The 20,423-nt window shown below is 43.6% G+C and overlaps 1 protein-coding gene across 1 annotated transcript in view; it reads right to left on the bottom strand.

The window, feature by feature from the left end:
* Window positions 1–9,447: 9,447 nt before the first annotated feature.
* The window catches only part of LOC311041198 (transcriptional activator GLI3-like), a gene marked incomplete at both ends in the record, with an annotated part of 35,646 nt that continues 24,670 nt past the window's right edge, over window positions 9,448–20,423 (bottom strand). The window contains 3 exons of the mRNA XM_084086102.1: window positions 9,448–9,588; window positions 14,872–14,985; window positions 19,286–19,538. Coding sequence (XP_083942228.1) covers window positions 9,448–9,588; window positions 14,872–14,985; window positions 19,286–19,538 — 508 coding nt within the window. The remainder of the gene's footprint in view (window positions 9,589–14,871; window positions 14,986–19,285; window positions 19,539–20,423) is intronic.

Genomic DNA, 20,423 nt, shown 5'->3' with positions numbered 1-20,423 from the left:
AGAGAGAGAGAGAGAGAGAGAGAGAGAGAGTTAAAGAGTGAGGGAGGGAGGGGGAGGAGGAGAAGGAGGGGGAGGAGGTGGTGGCAGGGAGCTAGAATTGGCATGTGTAATTCAGAGGAGTCTTTTCATCTCGGAGTAGAAGATACTCCAGACAGATAAGGGGCCGTCCTTAATCCTTCTCCTGATCAAGAAAAAAAAAATCTGCATTTTACCAATTAAAAGGGCTGTGCCAGCAGCCAGGGTGTGTGTGTGTGTGTGTGTGTGTGTGTGTGTGTGTGTGTGTGTGTGTGTGTGTGTGTGTTGTAGGGGGTTGGCATTGGGGAGGGGAGGGGGGGTGGTCTCCTTCAGACTGCGCTAGCATTTATCTCCTTCAACACTGGGGAGGCGCACAGCAGTCGCCTTACAGGTTTTCTTTTTTTTTGTTTTGTTGCCCGCGGAAGAGGAGGAGGAGGAGGAGGAGGAGGAGGAGGAGGAGGAGGAGGAGAATTTAGGGCCACCGAAGCAATCTCCCTCTAGGAACGAGGGAAATCACAACGTGTCTACGCCACCAACACAGATGACCCGCAACGATGGTATATACCTACCACCACCCCCCCATGCCTAAAACAACTCATAGTCTTCCTCCTATGGGATGGGAGTCATAGCTCAGTCAAAATGGACGCCAATCTAGAAACACTTTTTGGGGCGGTGTAGCCGCCCCCTATAAGTGAGTTTTGGACACCGACCAAAAAAAATTGTGTACCCCCTAACCCTTCCATTGTTAATGCAAATCGATACTTTTTTCATCTCAGCCAATCACATTACAGCTAGTGTCATCACCACTAACTGTAATGTGATTGGCTGACTTTGCAAATTCAGGACTGTGATTGGCTAGCGAAACACATGACACATGTGCAGCCCTATGAAAGTATGGACTTTAAAAAAAGGCATTTATCCTTTTTTTAAAGTGAGTCATGTTGTGATGACCACACACCGCCCACTTCACACTGGGTGTGATTTTCTTTAGTATAAGTAATGAACAGTGATGGAAAAAGTACTCAAACGTTTTACTTATACGGCAATGTAGAAATACTGTGTAAGGTCACGGTCACACAACACTTTTATGTTACCTCTGGGGTGGAATCTGCCAATGCTTTGTCAATGCAAATGTGTGGATTCGAGTGGAAGATGCGCAAGACCATGAATCCACACATTTGCATTGACAAAGCATTTGGCAGATTCCGCCCCAGAGGTAACATAAAAGCAGTGGTGGAAAGTAACTAAGTACATTTACTTAAGTACTGTACTTAAGTATATTTTTGAGGTATTTGTACTTTACTTGAGTATTTCCAATTTCCAATACTTTTACTTCTACTCCACTACATCTCAGAGGCAAATATTGTACTTTTACTCCACTACATTTACTTGAAAACTTTAGTTACTAGTTACTTTTCAGATGTAAATGATTACATTATAAAACACACATTAACCACTTTAGCCCTATTTTATAACTAGGCTATTTGAAAATAGCAGATCTACAAGCTCACAACGCGTCGCGATGCGACGCGTTGTGAGCTTGTAGATCTGCTATTTTCAAATATATAGTACTTTTACTTTTGGTACTTTAAGTACATTTTGATGGCAATACTTTTGTACATTTACAAAGTACATTTTTAATTCTGGACTTTTACTTGTAACAGAGTAGTTTTATATTGCAGTATTGGTACTTTTACTCAAGTAAAGAATTTGAGTACTTTTTCCACCACTGCATAAAAGTGCGGTGGGGCTGTGCCCTTACAAGTAAAAGTCCGGAATTCAAAATTTACTTGAGTAAAAGTACAAAGGTATTGGTACCAAAATGTAACTTTAAAGTACCAAAAGCGAAAGTACTAAAATGTTTGAAAATAGCAGATCTACAAGCTCACAAAGCTTGTAGATCGGCAACTTTGATGATGTAGAGGGTCACTATATTTCCACACTCACTCCAGAGGGACACAATGTCTTATACTATCTGGCAGACGCCTCTTATATCTGTGTTTTAACTTTTTTCGTAAATTAATTCTATGTCACACAAAAGTAGCAAAAATAGCAGATCTATTCTGCTATTTTTGCTATTTTTGAATTGGAATCCTGAAAAGTAACATTTTCATTTCATTTCAAATGCATTTAGTTATACTTATGTTAACTTTATGAACTTAACACATTGAATGCCTAAAACGACTTAACTCGTTTTTAGCTTTTCATCACTTGAGTGCCAAGATCTGCTAAAAACGAGTTAACTCGTTTTTAGTAAAAAAAAATATATATTTTTTTTTACTTTTTTTTTTTTAATTTGACCCAAAGACCAAGGAGATATGAATTTTCGAAGATCTTTACTCTCATCCACTTCCTTGTTAACTTAAAACTTTAAAATTTTGTATCTCGGCTCCTGAGTACTTTTTTTTTTTCCATTGAAAAATCTCTGGCATGAATAACAATAGGCAGTGAAAATAATTCAGGCAGTCAATGTGTTAAATACAAATACATTGGACATAAAAAAGACAATAGAATGTTAATACTAGTCATTAAGCTACTAATATAGACTGAAGTCATTAAAGCGGGTCATGTTTGCATGTTAGGAATCATAACAGCTGAAATCAATATATATCACTATTCTGATATTAACCTGTGGGCCGCATTAAGTGAAGGTGGGGGCCGCATGCTGTAGGAGTAGAAGTACAAATATAGACAATTGGAAATACTCCAGTAAAGTAAAAGCACCTAAAAGAAACAAGTACAGTACTTGAGTAAATGTACTTAGTTACTTTACACCACTATATTATGTATAATGAAAGTATATAGAAGAGCCATGATGGTTGTGGAACTATAGGCAGTGTGTGGCGCACCTCCCGCAACACAAACCCCACTGAAATACATTACATTACAAACCCCACTGAAATAAAGCCCCTCTCTCTCTCCAAGAGAGACACATGAAAGAAACCCACCAAAGCCTTATCTTTAAGAGTACTCCCTCTGAGGGGAAGAGAGGGGAGGCAGAGAAAATGAAAGAGAAAATGAGAGAGAGAGAGAGGGGGGGGGGGGGGGGGGGGGGGCAACGGATGTGAGACAGAGCGAGGGCTGAGGAGAGAGAGAAGTACAAAAGATGGAACAGAAGATGTTAAAAAAGTGATTTGGTGAAGAAGAAGAAGAAGGGGGTTGAGAGAGTGTTATATATGAAATAAATACGCCAACCTAAAAAAAAAAAAATTGACACCCGCCTTTTTGCTTTTGCTGACTGGGTAGCCTGAGATAAGTGAGCTAAATTGCACAGATCTGATGTTTATCTTATCTCTCCTCTTGCACCGAGAAGTGCTTAAACGTGGATGATAAAAGGAGCGGGCGCGGCGCGTCATGGTTTAGAGCGCATTTGAGAGTGCAAAAAATAGACGCATCAAGATCACAGTGTCTGTGTGTGTGTGTGTGTGTGTGTGTGTGTGTGTGTGTGTGTGTGTGTGTGTGTGTGTTGAACAAGGTGCGGAGCAATGAGGGTGGTTTTACATTTTAGAAATTAGGCCAAGCAGCAAAAACAAAAGGATTCTTATACAATTTGGTGGTGGTTGTATTTTGTCTCCCTGCTCTTCTATTGAGACATTTTACTAAACATTTTTATCCCCACGATTTTGTAACCATATTTTTTCACCCAGTGCCAATTGCCTATGTAATCCTGGGTGCTACTCTCCCTCTGCCAGCCTAGGGAGAGTCCAAGCTGAAGCTCATGCCTCCTTCAATGCATGAGGAGCAAGCAGGCAGCTTCTTATCACCTGACAGGGGGGAGTTTCCCCGGTAGGATGTAGCTTCTTATCACCTGACAGGGGGGAGTTTCCCCGGTAGGATGTAGCTTCTTATCACCTGACAGGGGGGAGTTTCCCCGGTAGGACGTAGCTTCTTATCACCTGACAGGGGGGAGTTTCCCCGGTAGGACGTAGCGCGTGGAAGGAACACGTTATTCCAACCAGTTCCTTTCCCCTCCATCAGGCGCCCTGGCTGACCAGGGGGAGGCAGTATAGAGACCAGGATTCTATTGAGACATTTTAGATCGTGTCTCACCTATATATAGACACGGGATCTGACATGAATCTTGACCTGATCAAAAGGTCAAGATTCAATTTATCCCCTGAGCAAGCAGGCGCAGGCTCTATTAGCTCAATGATAATAAAAATAAATGTCAGCACTTGCGCAGGACACGGGTTCAAATCCGGGTTAGAAGAGGAAAGTTACATAGTTTAGCTTTAAGCTTACCTTATGTTGGGCTCAAAGACTATAACGGACACTGGTGGATATGAGCCGTGGTGGAAAGTAACTAAGTACATTTACTCAAGTGTACTTAAGTCCAATTTTGCTGTATTTTTTTTACTTTACTGGAGTATTTTACATTTTCAATACTTTTACTTTTACTCCACTACATCTCAGAGGCAAATAAAGTACTTACTCCACTACAATTATTAGAAAACTTTAGTTACTAGTTACTTTGCAGATACAAATTATTATATTATAAAACATACATTAACCACTTCAGCCCTATTTTATACATAGGCTAATTGGAAATAGCCGATCTACAAGCTCACAACGCGTCGCATCGCGACGCGTTGGGAGCTTGTAGATCTGCTATTTAAAACACTTTAGTGCTTTTACTTTTGATACTTTATGAGGTCATATCCTCTTGTACTTAAAGTAAAGTATGTGAGTAAATCTTCCACCGCTGGAGGTAGTCAAAGCCTCTGCCACGGAACACCAAGGAGAGACACTGACATTCTCCTCTCATCATTTATTTTTCACACAAATCCATTTCAGAGGACAAGTTGAAATTGGGGGGGGGGGGGGGGGGGCATTGTTTGGCTATATGGAAATACCCCCCCCCCCCCCATCACAGTGTGTGAGGAGAGAGACACTGTGGTCCAAATACAGTACTTATCCTATTACTGAGGGGGTGTGGGGGGTGGGGGGTGTTTGGTGGGGGGGGTATGGGGGAGATAAGAGCATTTTCTCCTCTCTCCCGCTCTGCTGAATTAGAGGGGAGGGGATTCTGTAGGCGCGCTGTAGAGTTTTTTTTATTGGCATCGCCGAGCGTATCTGCATGTGCAAAGAGAATGAGAAATAAAATGCGCTATCAGGAAGTCAAACGACGACGAGGAGGAGGAGGAGGAGGAGGAGGAGGGAGAGGGAGAGAAAAAAACAAGAGAACCCACACATAACGGTTCACCAGATGGAATAATGTAGCAGGGAGTTATAAAACAATGGAGAAAACTAATAAGGACTGTGTTGGTATCTACAGTACATATACAGTAGGATAGTATAGGAGATGCTGACAAAATGTGCCTTTTGCTCAGCAGGTCTAACGTGGGCGTGGGTGGGTGAGCGAGCTAGCTTTAGCAAACCGGTAACCCTTTACTTAAAGGTCGGGTCTGTAATGTATAATCACATTTATCATTCATTATAATGTACTTATAAAGCATTATAAGACTCGTTATGAATGTTTATATTCATGTATGACAACTTATAACAACATTTATACCGTATTATTAAGTCATATAATGCATTATATAAGCTCAGTGGAAGAGGACATTATAACTACCTTAAAGGATAGTTCAACCAAAAAATTACTTATTTTCCATTATTACACACACATTGAATTCATGGAGATTTTTTTGTTTTTGTCGCATTCCTGAGACAATAATTTGATGACAGGCGTAAAGATGCTAATGTATCCGGTAGGACACTCAAAGAGTCTCCATAGAGACTCTGTCAGTCATCAAATTATTGTCTTAGGAATGCGACAAAAAAAACAAAAAATCTCCATGAATTCAAGGCTTCATGGGGTTTGTAATTGATAGAAAATAGGAAATGTTTTGGGTGAACTAGTCCTTTAACAAAGTTAGCTATGAAGTGCCTTTGTTATAAGTTGTTATGCATAATTATGAACATTTATAATGTTTTTAAAATGCCTTATGAGTGCATTATAAACGCATTATGTGGTTATAAGGCATTAGAGACCCAACCGGTTAATAGAAAGTCTTACCAAAAGAACTTGGTTCGACCCCCTCCAGCCCTCCCCCTACCGTGCCTGCTCCCCCCCCCCCCCCCCCTAGAAACAGGGGGGGCAAGAAGTTGTCAAGATCCTGAACCTTTTGAGCGGAGCCCTTCAAACGCAGGAGGCAGCCCCATTCCAGCACTGAGGATATCAATTATAGATAGAGGTTAGCTCAGATAGAGGTTACCACCAAGCTGAGGATTGCAATGTCAGACTGCAAACAGACAGCTGAGAGCCGGAGGATCTATCTATCAGATGTGTGGCGGCGATGATGTGTGTGTGTGTGCTGTGTGTGTGTGTGTGTGCTGTGTGTGTGTGTGTGCGTGTGTGTGTGTGTGTGTGTGTGTGTGTGTGTGTGTGTGTGTGTGTGTGTGTGTGTGCGCGTGTGTGCGTGTGTGTGTGTGTGTGTGCGTGTGTGCGTGTGTGTGTGTGTGTGTGTGTGTGTGTGTGTGTGTGTGTGTGTGTGTCTTGACTCAGTGTCTCTTGTTAACAGCAGCACAGTAATGTTTGATATTTCCACCACTCTGTCCACATCCACACAGAGAAGAGGCCAGTTTGCCCTCTTCTGTGTTAGCTGCCTAGTAAAACATTTCACTGGGGAGGCCACTATGGGGAGGCCCGTGGCATACACACAGAGCTAATAGCATCCCCCGCAAGGACCCCTGGGGGTCCCCGGACCCCACTTTGAGTTAAATCATGAAAAAAAAAAAACATACAGTAAGATGAAATATGGAGATACATAGTTTCTGCCCGACAGCAACGATTATGTAAAGAGATGACAGTAATCAGTGGCGTGCACAGACATTTTGAGGGGCAGGTGCTCAAGTAAATTACACTTTTTTTTGTTTACTTGGTCCGCTCTTTTTTCCCTCTACACCTATACCTCTTTGCCAAAAATAGCCGATCTACAAGCTCACAACGCCTCGCAGCGCGAGGCGTTGTGAGCTTGTAGATCTGCTATTTCTGGCTTGAGTTCTCCTCAGAAAAGGGATGCTAGATTTCGAGTGGTTATGGTAAAAAGAAAAATCATATCACATAAAGATTTGGCGGACCCCCTGTAGTAACTCTGAGGACCCCCTAGGGGTCCCGGACCCCCTGTTGAAGACCCCCTGCTGTAAACTGGAAAAAAAAAAAAAAAACTTTTTTTTTCTTTTTTTCAAAAGGGCACTTCTGGTCAAGAGGGCAAAGGGCAGGTGCTCTAGCACCACCTAGAGTCTATCTGTGCACGTCCCTGAGCCTTGTTCAGCAGCCTGACGACAGGCCGTGCGGTCAGGCTGGTCTCAGACCTTAGCTCTTCATTGAACCTACCTGTGGATCATAGAGCACCGAAGTCAGACGTCACTGCCATTAGAGGGCGCTGTTCCACGGGTTCGTGGCTTTATTTTTTGTGTTGAAATCCCCATTCGGGAATCTTAGATCACGTCATATAAGAACTGTGTTCCAAACATAAACACACCACCCTGGCGTTTTTTTGTCAGGGGGCATGGCTCTGCATCGTTTATGATATTCAGTCATATTTGATACAGCCTGTTTCTGGTGAAAATGGAATTCATTATGCCTTAAAAGTCTTAATAACTACTACTTCCGGGTCTGAAATCACTGTCCCCACTAGCCTCGCGTGGCCAGACAATATCACACGACACACTGCGTGGATATTAGTCTGGTCCCTATCAACGATAGATTTTTTTCCAAGGGGCAGTTACAAAAAGATCCAAACGGACTCTATTGGTTAGACCTAAACCAATCAGAGCAGTGTTTCCTTGTACAAACGAATCAGAGCAGTGCTTCCTTGTACGTCATTGCTCCAAATAAGGTGATAAGCCCGCCCACATTTGGATACTGGGCCCTGATTGGTCCCTCACGACTTCGGAGGGAGATAAATGAAATCTCTATTGAGGGGGGCCAGACCTAATCTGCCGAGGGCTAAAGTGCGATGCAATTTTGCAAAGGCAGATTCGTCTGGAACCAGGCTATGTCCCCACAGCAGCTGCGTTCATGGGAAATGTAGTCTTTGGGTGTTTATATTGTGTTACTCTTTGGGTAAATGTGTACATTTACACCTTCAGTCGATGCTTCATATCCATATGAGTAAAAACGCCAGGGTGGTGGTTTATTTTTGGAACACAGTTCTTATATGAAGCGATCTAAGATTCCCCAATGAGGATATCAATACAAAAAGTAAAGCCATGAACCTGCGGAAAGCGCCCTCTACTGGCAGTGACGTCAGGACTCTATGACTTGTATTTAGCTCTTCTTTGCGGATTATAACAGCGTCAGTCTGTTGTTCTTGTGTTCGTCTTATTTTTCAATTCTAAACTGTTTCTATGATGTTCTGCATAGTAGTGTGTCTGTCATTTAATGTCTCTATGAATTGAGTACATAAGGACCCCATTTGAAACAAGCCATTAGGCTTTCATGGGCTTTTTAATCCTATTTAGTTTACCTTGTATTTAAACTGCACTTCCATGTAAATGGTAAATGGTGCATTTATATAGCGTGTTTATCCAAAGCACTTTACATAGATTGTGCATTACATTCACCCATTCACACACACATTCACACACACACATTCATACACCGATGGAGGAGGAAACCATGCAAGGCACCAACCTGCTCATCGGGAGCAATTAGGGGTTCAGCGTCTTGCTCAAGGACACTTCTACACTAACTCTGGGGGAACGAACTGGGAACCTTGCGGTTTCCAGTTCACTCTACCCGGCCACTAGTGATGCGCGGGTCAGGTTTTTTCATGACCCGCCCGCCCCGCCCCGCGACGGAACCCAACCCGCCTCAACCCGCCCCGCGAACCCATATATAAATCTGCGGCTCAACCCGCCCCGCGACCCGCGATTTTTTTTTAATTCTGTAAAATCATGGTTAGAAAATAATCCCCAAGTGTACAAGAGCATGTTATTATTTTTTATTTTTTTGCGTGTGAGAGCGCGTGACCCGCTCACCCGCAGCCCGCAGAATTTTCTCAGAAATTCTGACTCGACCCACCCGCGCCGCGGGTTGACCCGCGGGTCCCGCGGGTTACGGGTCAACCCGCGCATCACTACCGGCCACTCTACCCCTGAGCCACTGCCGCCCATGTGCTTTTTTTCTGCAAACTTCTAAATAAAGTATTCAATCAATCACAATCAGTCTACCTTATATGGATTACGCGGTCGACACACGTTGACATTTTGCACCTTAACTTTTGTCTTTTTATTGTGTATTTTTTCTAGCACCTTATCTAACGTCCATGCGTATATATCATACACAGAATACATTGCTGCTATGCTCATGCACCTTATATATCTTATCTCAGGTACTATGTGTAAATATGTAGATAACTTGTTTGATCTCCTTTCCCCCTTCTTTTGGTTGGGAACCCTTGATGTAATAATGTAAACACTCACGTGGACGAGCTGCTCCTGGGTATCGAACTCCCGGCAGCAGTTCTCCCAGTGGCAGTTGGTCTCGTACACCACCTCCGGCTCCTGCTTGCCGTCGTCTTTGTCCCCCTCCTCCTTCACCAGCGTCATCCCGTCTGGATGGTCCTGTAGTAGGACAACCAGAGAAACATGAACAATTATTATTAACACATTCCCTGCCAGAGTTTATTCATAAGGTACTCACCCACTGCCAGCGTTTTTGAGTTTTATAGCCTTTTGAACCGTTCACAAAAAAATTATATCCATTAAAATCCGCGATCGGATGGTGTTTATAAACAGCAACGACGGACGTACGAGCCCTCATAATGTTGACACTTTTTTTTCTTTTTCTTCTTCTGTGATATCAGCGGCCCAAAGAGGCTGCAAACGTCATATCCGTTTGGCTGTGACGTGGCTGTGACGTTTCCCCACCGGCCATCTTAGATTAGCTTAGCATCCGATCGGCTATCAGATCGTTTTTAAACACAAAGAGGATAACCGTTCGTCGATCAAAGACAAGAAAATACAACCAGAGCTTACCATTCGTTTTTTAAACCGTGTGAAAACCATGATCTTTAGCCAAAACCAGGGAAAAACTGTTTTTTCAAGATAAAAAACGAACCGGAAATGGTTGTCGGAAATTTTCTCATAGGATGGGTCGGAAGCGTCACGGGGAAGAAAAAAAAAATCAAGGATGGTACCAAAAAATTTTTTTTTCGTTATTAAACCACATAAAAAGACGATCCCGAGATATCTCGGGATACGCAGGTAACGGGTGGATTTAATGTCCCGAGATATCTCGGGATTGGCAGTATATGTGTTAACCAGAACAATTATGTTTTTTTTTGGTATATTGTTGCTGTCGGAGCAGAAACCTCTTATCTCCATGTTTTTACTTTTTGTGTTTTTTACAAAAGTATCCAAAGTAACAGATCCACAAGTAGCTTTTTGTTACTTTTTAATTTGACTCCTGAAAACTAATCCTGAAAACTTTTGGACATTTCCAAACCAAACGGGTTTCCACCCCGACAGAGACGATGAGACTGATACTGAACTAAAACCAAGAGGACGTATATATAAATACAGTAAAGATCATACATAATGCGGCGTAGGGATGCAAATGATCGATTCATTCATTAATTGATAGTTGATAACCATATCGATCGATTTATCGATTCATTGATAAGTGGCGTTTTTTAGGGAAAAAGGACAATTCTTCTCTGAAACGGAAAATCAGTGCAGAAACATAATTGCCTTGATGTATATAACATTAACGAGCATCAGCTGGACACGGACACACACACACACACACACACACACACACCTCTCCTCTGCAGTGCTCTATGGAGTCTCAATTCTCTCCAAAAGCCCTTTTGAATATGATTAAGGATTACTGTGATTATGGTAAGCTCACATTTCATATCACACACACACACCATACTTTCACTAGCCTTTTTTTCAAAAGTTTTTTTTAAAAATTAACACATTCATTGCCAGGTATTAATTAACAAGACCAGGAGACCTGGTTCTGCCAGACCCAGAATAAATTCCCTTTTATGCCCATGTATGGACGAAAGGGGGAGGAAATTCAGAGGTCCCTTTTATGCCCATGTATGGACGAAAGGGTGACGAAGCCTCAAGTAGGCCGACCCTCTGGGTCTGGCAATTAATGATCATTTATTTAACATGATAACATTGTAGTGGCCGGGGTGAAAATGTTTTAGATGACGTGATTTCCGGGTGTATCCTTGAAGTCAAGGCATCATTCATAGGTTGGCGAAAGAGCGACCTCGAGCTAGATGACGTAATATTTAGGGCCGGGACTTTATCGCGTTAATTTCGATCAATTAATTACTAAAGAATTATCGCGTTAAAAAAATTAACGCATTTTAATCGCGCCTATTTTTTTCACCGCGGAACGTTTCTCACTGGACGAGTTTCAGACGGACCTATTATCCAGCGCACCAGGTTGGTGCGCTGGTATTATCGGTCCGCCTGAGAAGCTGTCTGAGAAGTGAGAACGACGTCGTTCTCACAACAACAGAGCAGCCACTGAATGAAGACGTGCCGCATAGCCTGCTTGATAATGTTGGCTGGGCAAATCAGAATCTGTAATGGATGCCGCCCCCCACGCGCGCGTTTGTCCCGTTTGGGGGGGGGGGGGGGGGGGGGGGGGTGGTGCACGATGCGGTGCGGGTCACATGCGCGCGATTTTTTAATAATTAATTAAACGACTATAAAACAACTAACAACAACACACTCTACCAGCCTCCAATGGTGGCAAATTAGCAGATCTACAAGCTCACAATGCCTTGTGCTTGTAGATCTGCTATTTTCACATGGTTACTGTATGTTTTATAATATTAATCGAAATCTACAAAGTAACTTGTAACTAAAGTTTTGAAATAAGTTTAAAAGTTAAATATTTGCCTCTGAGATATATTGGAGTTACTGGAGTAGAAGTAAAAGTATTAAAAAATTGGAAATAGGCGTATTCGAGAGTCCTCAAAATTGTACTTAAGTACAGTTCTTGAGTACATGTACTTAAAGACGTTTACCAAAATCCATTTGAAAACAATTTTTCTCACTGATCTCAGGTCAAATATTGATGTGCGATTAAAATGCGATTAATTTAGATTAATTAATTACAAAGCCTCTAATTAATTAGATAATTTTTTTTAATCGAGTCCCAGCCCTAGCAATATTACGCCATTGGCAGTCAAGCGTTGGATTTGAGATGGCAAGGTGCCAGGAGGACCCCCTGTTGAAGACCCACAGAGTAGGAGATAAAGTACCATAGCATGTTGGCAGATGGAACGGATTTAGCGAACAAGCCGAACATGCAGTGAAAAGGTCAGGAGAAGGAGGGTGCACATGGAGTGAGGAAAAAACTTAGCTTCTCCTTTTCCAAGTAAACAAATCCACCTTAATACCCCCGCGCTGAAATACGTGTCAACACCACCATGCTGCTTAAGATACTCAGAGTGTTAGCGTACAGCCAGAACGCCCCACAACAACAACAACAACACTCTCGTTTCATTTGGTTACACCAGTGGTTCTCAGAGCAGGGTCCGGGGACCCCCAGGGGTCCTTGGGGAGGTTCCAGGGGGTCCCCAGCAAAATGTGTTAATATCACAATCATTTTTAACCTTTTATGCTTTGGCTATTCAAAAATAGCAGATATACAAGTTCATAGCGCGGCACCGAGTGCCGCACTATGAACTTGTAGATCTGCAATTTTTCAAAAATCATGAACATTAGTGGATTTTTTTGAATATATATATTTTCTAAGGAAACACAAATCTTTGGTTCTGGGGGTCCCTGGCACAACATATTTACAGATGGGGGTCCGCGGCCAAATGTATATCAATCTGGGGGTCCTTGGCATGAAAAAGTTTGAGAAGCACTGGGTTACACAACGTCTCACAGTCTCGCACGCACGCACGCACGCACGCACGCACGCACGCACGCACGCACGCACACACACACACACACACACACACACACACACACACAGACACACACACACACACACACACACACACACACAGCACACACACACACACACAGCACTTGTGTGAATCCAGCCTTGTTCCCTCGCCACGGCGCACGGGTGAGAGAGAAAGTAGTAGTAGTGGTAGTAGTAGTAGCAGTCTGGGGGGAACAGCGGAAATATGGTGAGTGCTGCTGAAAGCCCTGCTCTGTGTTTGGGGGGGATGGGGGGGATGGGGGGGGGGGTTGATATACGACAGGGTCCTCTGCATGGGCCAGTATTTCAGGAATCTACCCCCCCCCCCCTCCTCTCTCTCTCTTCCTGTTGTAGGTTGCTCCATTAGTCTAGACATATTTCACTGTCACCGTTACATGGCTGAGTGGAGTACGTTGGACCAGAGGAGAGCTTTGGGCTCGTACTGTCTGTATAGTCTAACTGCTACACTATACAGGCTGTGTCTGCTGGGGTGGGGGGGGGGGTGGGGGGGTGTTGTCTGGCTTATTTGATTATTTTTGCAGCGATAAACACGTTTAGTTGGGTGTGTCAGGCCTACTGGTGTCAGGGCTATCTCATTCCCCCCCCCCCCCCCCCCCCAGATTCGGCACAAACGTGGGGAGGAATTCATCCGACTGTTATGCCACCAAAATGTGGAATGTCCTACTGTACCAACAGCCGTCAGAAAGTACGACTCCCATCCTGCCAGTGTTGATTTTGACAGCACATTTTGATTTAGTTTTAGTCATAGTCTTTTGAATAAAATTCCATTTAGTTTTAGTCATATTTTAGTCTTCTGAAATGTTAACGTTTTTTTTCTAGTTTTAGTCGACTAAATATCATGAGATTATAGTCGACTAAATCTGCAGTTGATTTAGTCGACTATAATGTATGTTGGCGGTGCCTTGATGGCGTCGTAATGGCTGATTTTACACTTGGTTGCATGCTGAAAATAGCAGGTCGTTGTGAGCTTGTAGATCGGCTATTTTCAGAGCGAAACACCCCAGCGCAACCAAACATAAAATGACGTGTCTTTTAGTTCTACTGGATCTCTTCTCCACTAGTCCCTCACTAACATTTCAGTCTAGTTTTTATTTGTTGACGAAATTGTCAATATATTTAGTCTCAGTTTTAGTCATCATAGCTTAGTTTTTATTTTGTTTTCGTCAGTGAAAAAAGGCAGTCGACCAACATTTTTCGTCATAGTTTTAATCGACCAAATCAACACTGCATCCTACCCGCCTTCAAAACCGCCATAAAAGAGCACCTGTCTGCAATCTACAACTGGACACGTCTTCTAGCTTGACAAAATACATTACAGCCCTCTCTGTATTCCTGTAAACATACTTTTACTGCTCCTGGTATTGATGATTTCTTGTATAGTATTGTATGTCTGTATACGTCTTGATGAATTGAATACACAGGACCACAATGGAAACACACCCTCCAGGGCTTTTTGTGTTATCCTTTTAGCATTATTGTATAACTGTACCTCTGTACTTTTTGCAAACTGTTAATAAAGTATTCAATCAATCAATCAGTCAAAAGCCCATAGATATAGAAACCTAGATACCTCATTGGCTGCTGCAGTTCATTAGGAGCGACCTGTATCCGTGGCCGCCATCTTTGGGAAGGCAACCTGCCTATCAAAGTGACTACTGGCCAATCACAGCGCGTCTTTTCCGGGATTTGTCCGCATCTAGTTGTATAAAAATATCCTGTTGTATTTTTATACAACTAGATTCGGCCAAGTCCCGGAAAAGACGCGCTGCGATTGGCCATCAGTCACTTTGATAGGCAGGTTTGCCTTCCCAAAAAATGGCGCCCGCAGATAGAGACGCCCCAGAGTGGGAGGAGGAGGCGTCTACCTTTTATATGTCTATGCAAAAGCCTAGTGGTTGGCGTCAGCCATGCAGCCCCACCTGTAAGCTCAGGCCTCCTGGACTCGGCAAATCGTCCTCAGGTTTCAGTTTGGAGCGTTTGTGGTGCATGGGGTCTCCTGTGCTGCTCACTGCTGACTCACTGGTGGGCTTGGCCTGGAAGGAAGACAAAGACATGATATAGACCAGCGAGTTCTCACAGGTCCAGGTGTGCCTTTCACTTTCATATATGGTCATATCCTCCTATAATTTGAGTAACCTCTGTCCGTTTGTCTGTAGTGGTGTTTGTCTGTAGTGGTGTTTGTCTGTAGTGGTGTAGTGGTGAATGTAGTAAGCTACCCGGTTCTCCTCAGTGGCTGGACCAATTGCTCTGATTTTGCACACAGCCATTGACCATTACCATCTGAACTTAACTGTGAAGCCCGTTTTTCAATTTCATCAAATCTCAGCTTCTTATTAGCGTTTATGTGTGTAAAAGAATGTCGCCATGGTTACGTGGCTGCCCAGCTGTGGGATGGCCCCGCGAGCTATGGGACGAACTGCCTCCCGGGTTGCCAGATCATGTGCGCATATCCCCCCACGGATGCGTCGACCGGGTATGGTCTGTCTAGTAAATGGATTAAGTGTAACAGGCTGGCCTGAACATCTAGCTTTCCACAATACCAACGTGATGTGACGCACTGGGAGTATTTTTCGGAATGAATACACGTGTGCCTTGAGATTTAGACCTTTGCCCTTTGGTGTACCACTACCTTGGGCATAAAACGTTTGACACAAGCACTGATCTAACAGACCATAGAACAGTAATGATCATTTATACTTCCCATGCTATGTTTGTGAAAATAATATGCACTTCATGTTCACTTCACGTTTATTTTTCTAGTTTTATTCATCACAATTTCAATGTTTTGTCTGTATGCGAGCATTATTATTATATTACTCTATCAATGGACCAATCAATCAATAAATAAATACATCAACGAATCAGTCAATCAATCAATCAGTCTAACAATCAACCAATTAACCAATCAGACAGCTTTAGTGTGGCTGAACCCTGACATATTATCCAGTGTCCTCAGTTCCACTCACTAACTGTCCTAATAAGAAAAAAACAAAAAAACAAATGCAGTTCAATATATCACGTTAGCCGCCCCCAATCATGGCAATTAAAACAAACTCAATGAACCAATTCAATGAGGCATTCACTGAACGGACTCTTGGATGACCCAGCCGTGGATGACCCAGCCACGGCCGCGGCTTAAACTCCACGGGGGGAATTCCTGTTACCGTGCCAAAGCTCACCAGAAAAACAAAACACGACGAGGAGATTCCAAGTCCTTTTCTTCCCTTTTTCCCTGGTCTGTCCAGGAAAATAAGTTTACAACCAGTGGTGGGAAAAGTATACTCACATTCTTTACTTAAGTAAAAGTATCAATAATAATAATCCTACTATAATTCTATGAACCTCACGGAGGGTGGCTGTGTCTTGGGTGGACTCTTGATCAAACTGTGCATGCGTCGTTGCCAGGTTTCGCGAGAGAAACAAGCAGCAAGGTCTATGAAAACAAAGCCAAACGAAACGAACCCTACAAGCAACGAGGTCTATGAAAAGAAGGCCAAACGAAGCGCCTTCACACATATACCTTGCCTCTTGGAAAACAGCCGATCTACAAGCTCACAACGCGTCCCCACACCCACCTGCACTTTCACAACCAACGCCAAAACACAATACCACCAATATTGCCACTAAAGCGCTTACAATATGCCTACATGGCAACTAGACTCCTTCCACACCATAGACCCCGCCCACTCTCTGACTGCATTCTGTGGAAACACAGCAGACTTTTCTCGCACACACCATGCACATACGCACACGCGCACTTTTAGATCCAGTCCTATTTTAAAAGTCTGCGTATGGGGGACTTGCGTATCCGCGCGCCTGGTGTAGCCGCTATCGACACACACGTGTGCATGCACGTTGGGGAGGCAGTGTCACAATGTACATTTGTCTTTGCGCAACGCCCGTGTGTGTTCGCGACGGGCCGCATGGATGTACCGTGGTCGTGTGTGTGTGTGTGTGTGTGTGTGTGTGTGTGTGTGTGTGTGTGTGTGTGTGTGTGTGTGTGTGTGTGTGTGTGCACGCTCGCGACGGCCGACGGGTGTTTGTGTGTGTTCTGTGCCTCCACGACGGGACACGACTACAGACTACACAGTACAAACTCACTTTCGATCCCTGATAAACTGTCTGTTCTCAGCGCATAAGCCAAACTGCACACTTTGGGTGCTCATATTCCCCTACGGGTATGGTCTAGTAATAATAATACAGGTAAAAGTCCTGAATTCTAAATTTACTTGAGTAAAAAGTATAAAGGCATTGGTATCAGAATTTACTTGAAGTACCAAAAGTAGAAAGTACTCATTATGCAGAAGGTCCCATTTCACAAGTTTTCAAACGTATACAAATCTTTTGAAAATAGCTGATCTATGGGGCGGCAGTGGCTCAGGGGTAGAGTTGCCGGGTAGAGTAAACTGGAAAACCGCAAGGTTCCCAGTTTGATCCCGGGCTGGGGCGCTCCCTTAGAGTTAGTGTGGAAGTGTCCTTGAGCAAGACGCTGAACCCCTAATTGCTCCCGATGAGCAGGTTGGTGCCTTGCATGGTTTCCTCCTCCATCGGTGTATGAATGTGTGAGTGAATGGGTTAATGGCACAATCAATGTAAAGCGCTTCGGATAGAAGCGCTATATAAATGCACCATTTACCATTTTACCATTTATTTACAAGCTCACAATGTGTTGCATCGCATTGTAGAGCTTGTAGATCTGCTATTTTCAAATGGCCACAATGTATACTGTATAGGGCTGAAGTGGTTAATGTATGTTTTTTTTTTAATAATAATAAAACTCTACAAAGAAATACAAATACTTATAGTGAAGTAAAAGTATAATAATAGTAACAGTATAATAGAGTAAATGTACTTTGTACTGTGCCCATGCTGCCTACATTTTAACAGAAGGATTACACAGAACCATAGGATCCTATTTTAGTCTTTGTAACACGCGTAACGTTAATGCGTCGGACAGAATTCTGTTTCAAAATGAACTTTCCCAACCTTTAAAAAGAGTGACCCCTTATTCTTTAGATGATTGACAGCAAGGGATTAAAATAATTGGTGGTTTTCTTTTTTGGAGGATGGTAATTTAAAGTCCTTGGCTGACCAGATGACTTTGGTGTCACTGAATGATAAATCTCAGCCCCCCCGACCAAAACGCTTCTAGCGGTTCCACTCATCTTATGTTAGTTTGTAGTGCTTTTGGAACAGAACTATTCCATTTATTTATTTTATGTACCACACCATTTCTACTGACAACAGGATTCTGATGCATCCCAGAAGCTTGTTTCTATATATTCAGAGGCCGGTTATACTGTAAAGGCAGTGGTTTAAAGTAACTAAGTACATTTTTGAGGTATTTTTACTTTACTGGAGCATTTCCAATTGTCTATACTTTTACTTCTACTCCACTACATCTCAGAGGCAAATATTGTACTTTTACTCCACTACAATTATTTGAAAACTTTAGTTACTAGTTACTTTGCATATACAAATTATTATATCATAAAACATACATTAACCACTTAAGCCCTATTCTATACCTGGGCTATTTGAAAATAGCCGATCTACAAGCTCACAACGCGTCGCATCGCGACGCGTTGTGAGCTTGTAGATCTGCTATTTTCAAACATTTTTGTACTTTTACTTTTGGTGCTTTAAGTATCTGATGCCAATACTTTTGTACTTTTACTCACGTAACATTTTGAACACGGGCCTTTTACTTGCAACAGAGTATTTCCACATTGTGGTATTGCTACTTTCACTACAGTAATATATCCGAGTACTTCTTCCACCACTGTGTAAGGGCAACACTGGTGCACAATTTGAACGAGGGGCCTCGTTTGCGAAAAATGCCACAAAAAGGCCCGGCAGCAGCAGGGCCGGTCGCGGGTAATAAACAGTGAATATTTACTCTAAATGTAAGCCCCCACATACAGTACAGTGAAGGCGAGGAGGAGCTCCATCCATCCATGTCAATAGTCCTTCTCCACATCCACGCTATACTCTCTCTAGTGATTAATGGCGTCAGCGGTGGGATTCTATGCTAACAAGCCCCTTGTTGTTCGCCCGCAGACGCGTTCCGGGGGCCGCACCGGCACTCCGTAAAAAAAAACACAAAAGACACAACACAAGTAAGGAGGGAAAAACTCCCGGGAGATTAGCGAGCGCAGAGGGGGGGCCTGCCTAGTACCGCCCGTTAGCGTTACCGCCCGTTGCTGCTGCCGCTCGCGTTTCCGTCGGGGGGGGAGAGACGGCAGCTTTTTGGCACGCGACACCCCCGCTATCTATTACCAACGCCATGATGAATCGCGAGGACCAACTGTCTGCCTTCTCTCTCTCTCTCACCTGCGAGGAGTCGTTGTTGTTGGAGGAGACGACCGCCGAGCGCTCGCGCTCGCCGCCGCCAATGATGCCGGAGGGAGTGATGAGGCCGGGCGGCATGGGCCTCTGGGTGGCGAAGGCCGGCGTGGGGTGGATGAGGGGCGGGCTGTGGCCGAAGGCCGAGCCCACCAGGCCGCCGGGCTGCCGGCCGGCGATCAGCTGCTGGTGCATCTGCAGCGCCACCGGGGTCGGAGGGTAGGCGAAGCTTAGCGCTGGGCTGGAGGGGGGAGGGGGGGGAGGGGGGGGAGAGAGAGAGATGAGCTGACCAAAGGTACTGGGAGGACAACATATAAATCACAGCACATCACACATACAACTATATATACCGTTCTGTACGCCCAACGTGTTTTAAACATCTATTGCAGCGGCACTGAGAAAAACAGGGGGGAGGACAGAACAGCGCCGAGGCAAACAGGAAAAAAACAAAATAAAACCCTTCTGAAAATAGCAGATCTACAAGCTCACAATGCGTCGCATCGCGGCGCATTGTGAGCTTGTAGATCTGCTATTTTCAAATGGCCGAAATGTATATAGGACTGAAGTGGGTAATGTATGTTTTGTAATAATAATCAAAATCTACAAAGTAACTATTAACTAAAGTTTTCAAATAACTGCTGTGGAGTAAAAGTACAATATTTAAGTAGAAGTGAAAGTAAAGCAAATTGGAAATACTCCAGTTAAGTCAAAATACCTCAACATTGTACTTAAGTACAGTACTTGAGTCAATGTACTCAGTTACTTTACACCCCTGCAAACAGGGGGGGGGGGGGAGAGAACAGAACGGCACTGAGGCAAACAGGGGGGGAGAGAAGAGAAGGGAGAAAGAGTAACGCTGAATAAATGGATTGTTCTGGAACGCTGCTCATCCCTGAGGACAATCTGACAGGACATGGTTGTGGTTTAATACAGGAAAAGGCCTGGCAGTGATTGTTCAGCTTGTTAAACACACTGTGGATTATCATGTGGACTGTGTAAGGTACTGTGTCATCCCTCCACTGGGCAAAATGATAGCCATGATAACGGAGAAAAAAACACTCCAAAGTGTATCATAGCATTAAAAACGCAGCATAATTATTTTAGCTGCAGCTTATATGGATGAATA

This window comes from Gymnoscopelus microlampas (genome assembly GCF_963454915.1).
Source record: "Gymnoscopelus microlampas genome assembly, contig: SCAFFOLD_149, whole genome shotgun sequence".
NCBI classification, from domain to species: domain Eukaryota; kingdom Metazoa; phylum Chordata; class Actinopteri; order Myctophiformes; family Myctophidae; genus Gymnoscopelus; species Gymnoscopelus microlampas.
Note: the sequence above shows the minus strand (reverse complement) of the source record. Positions and strands in the feature narration are given on the sequence as shown.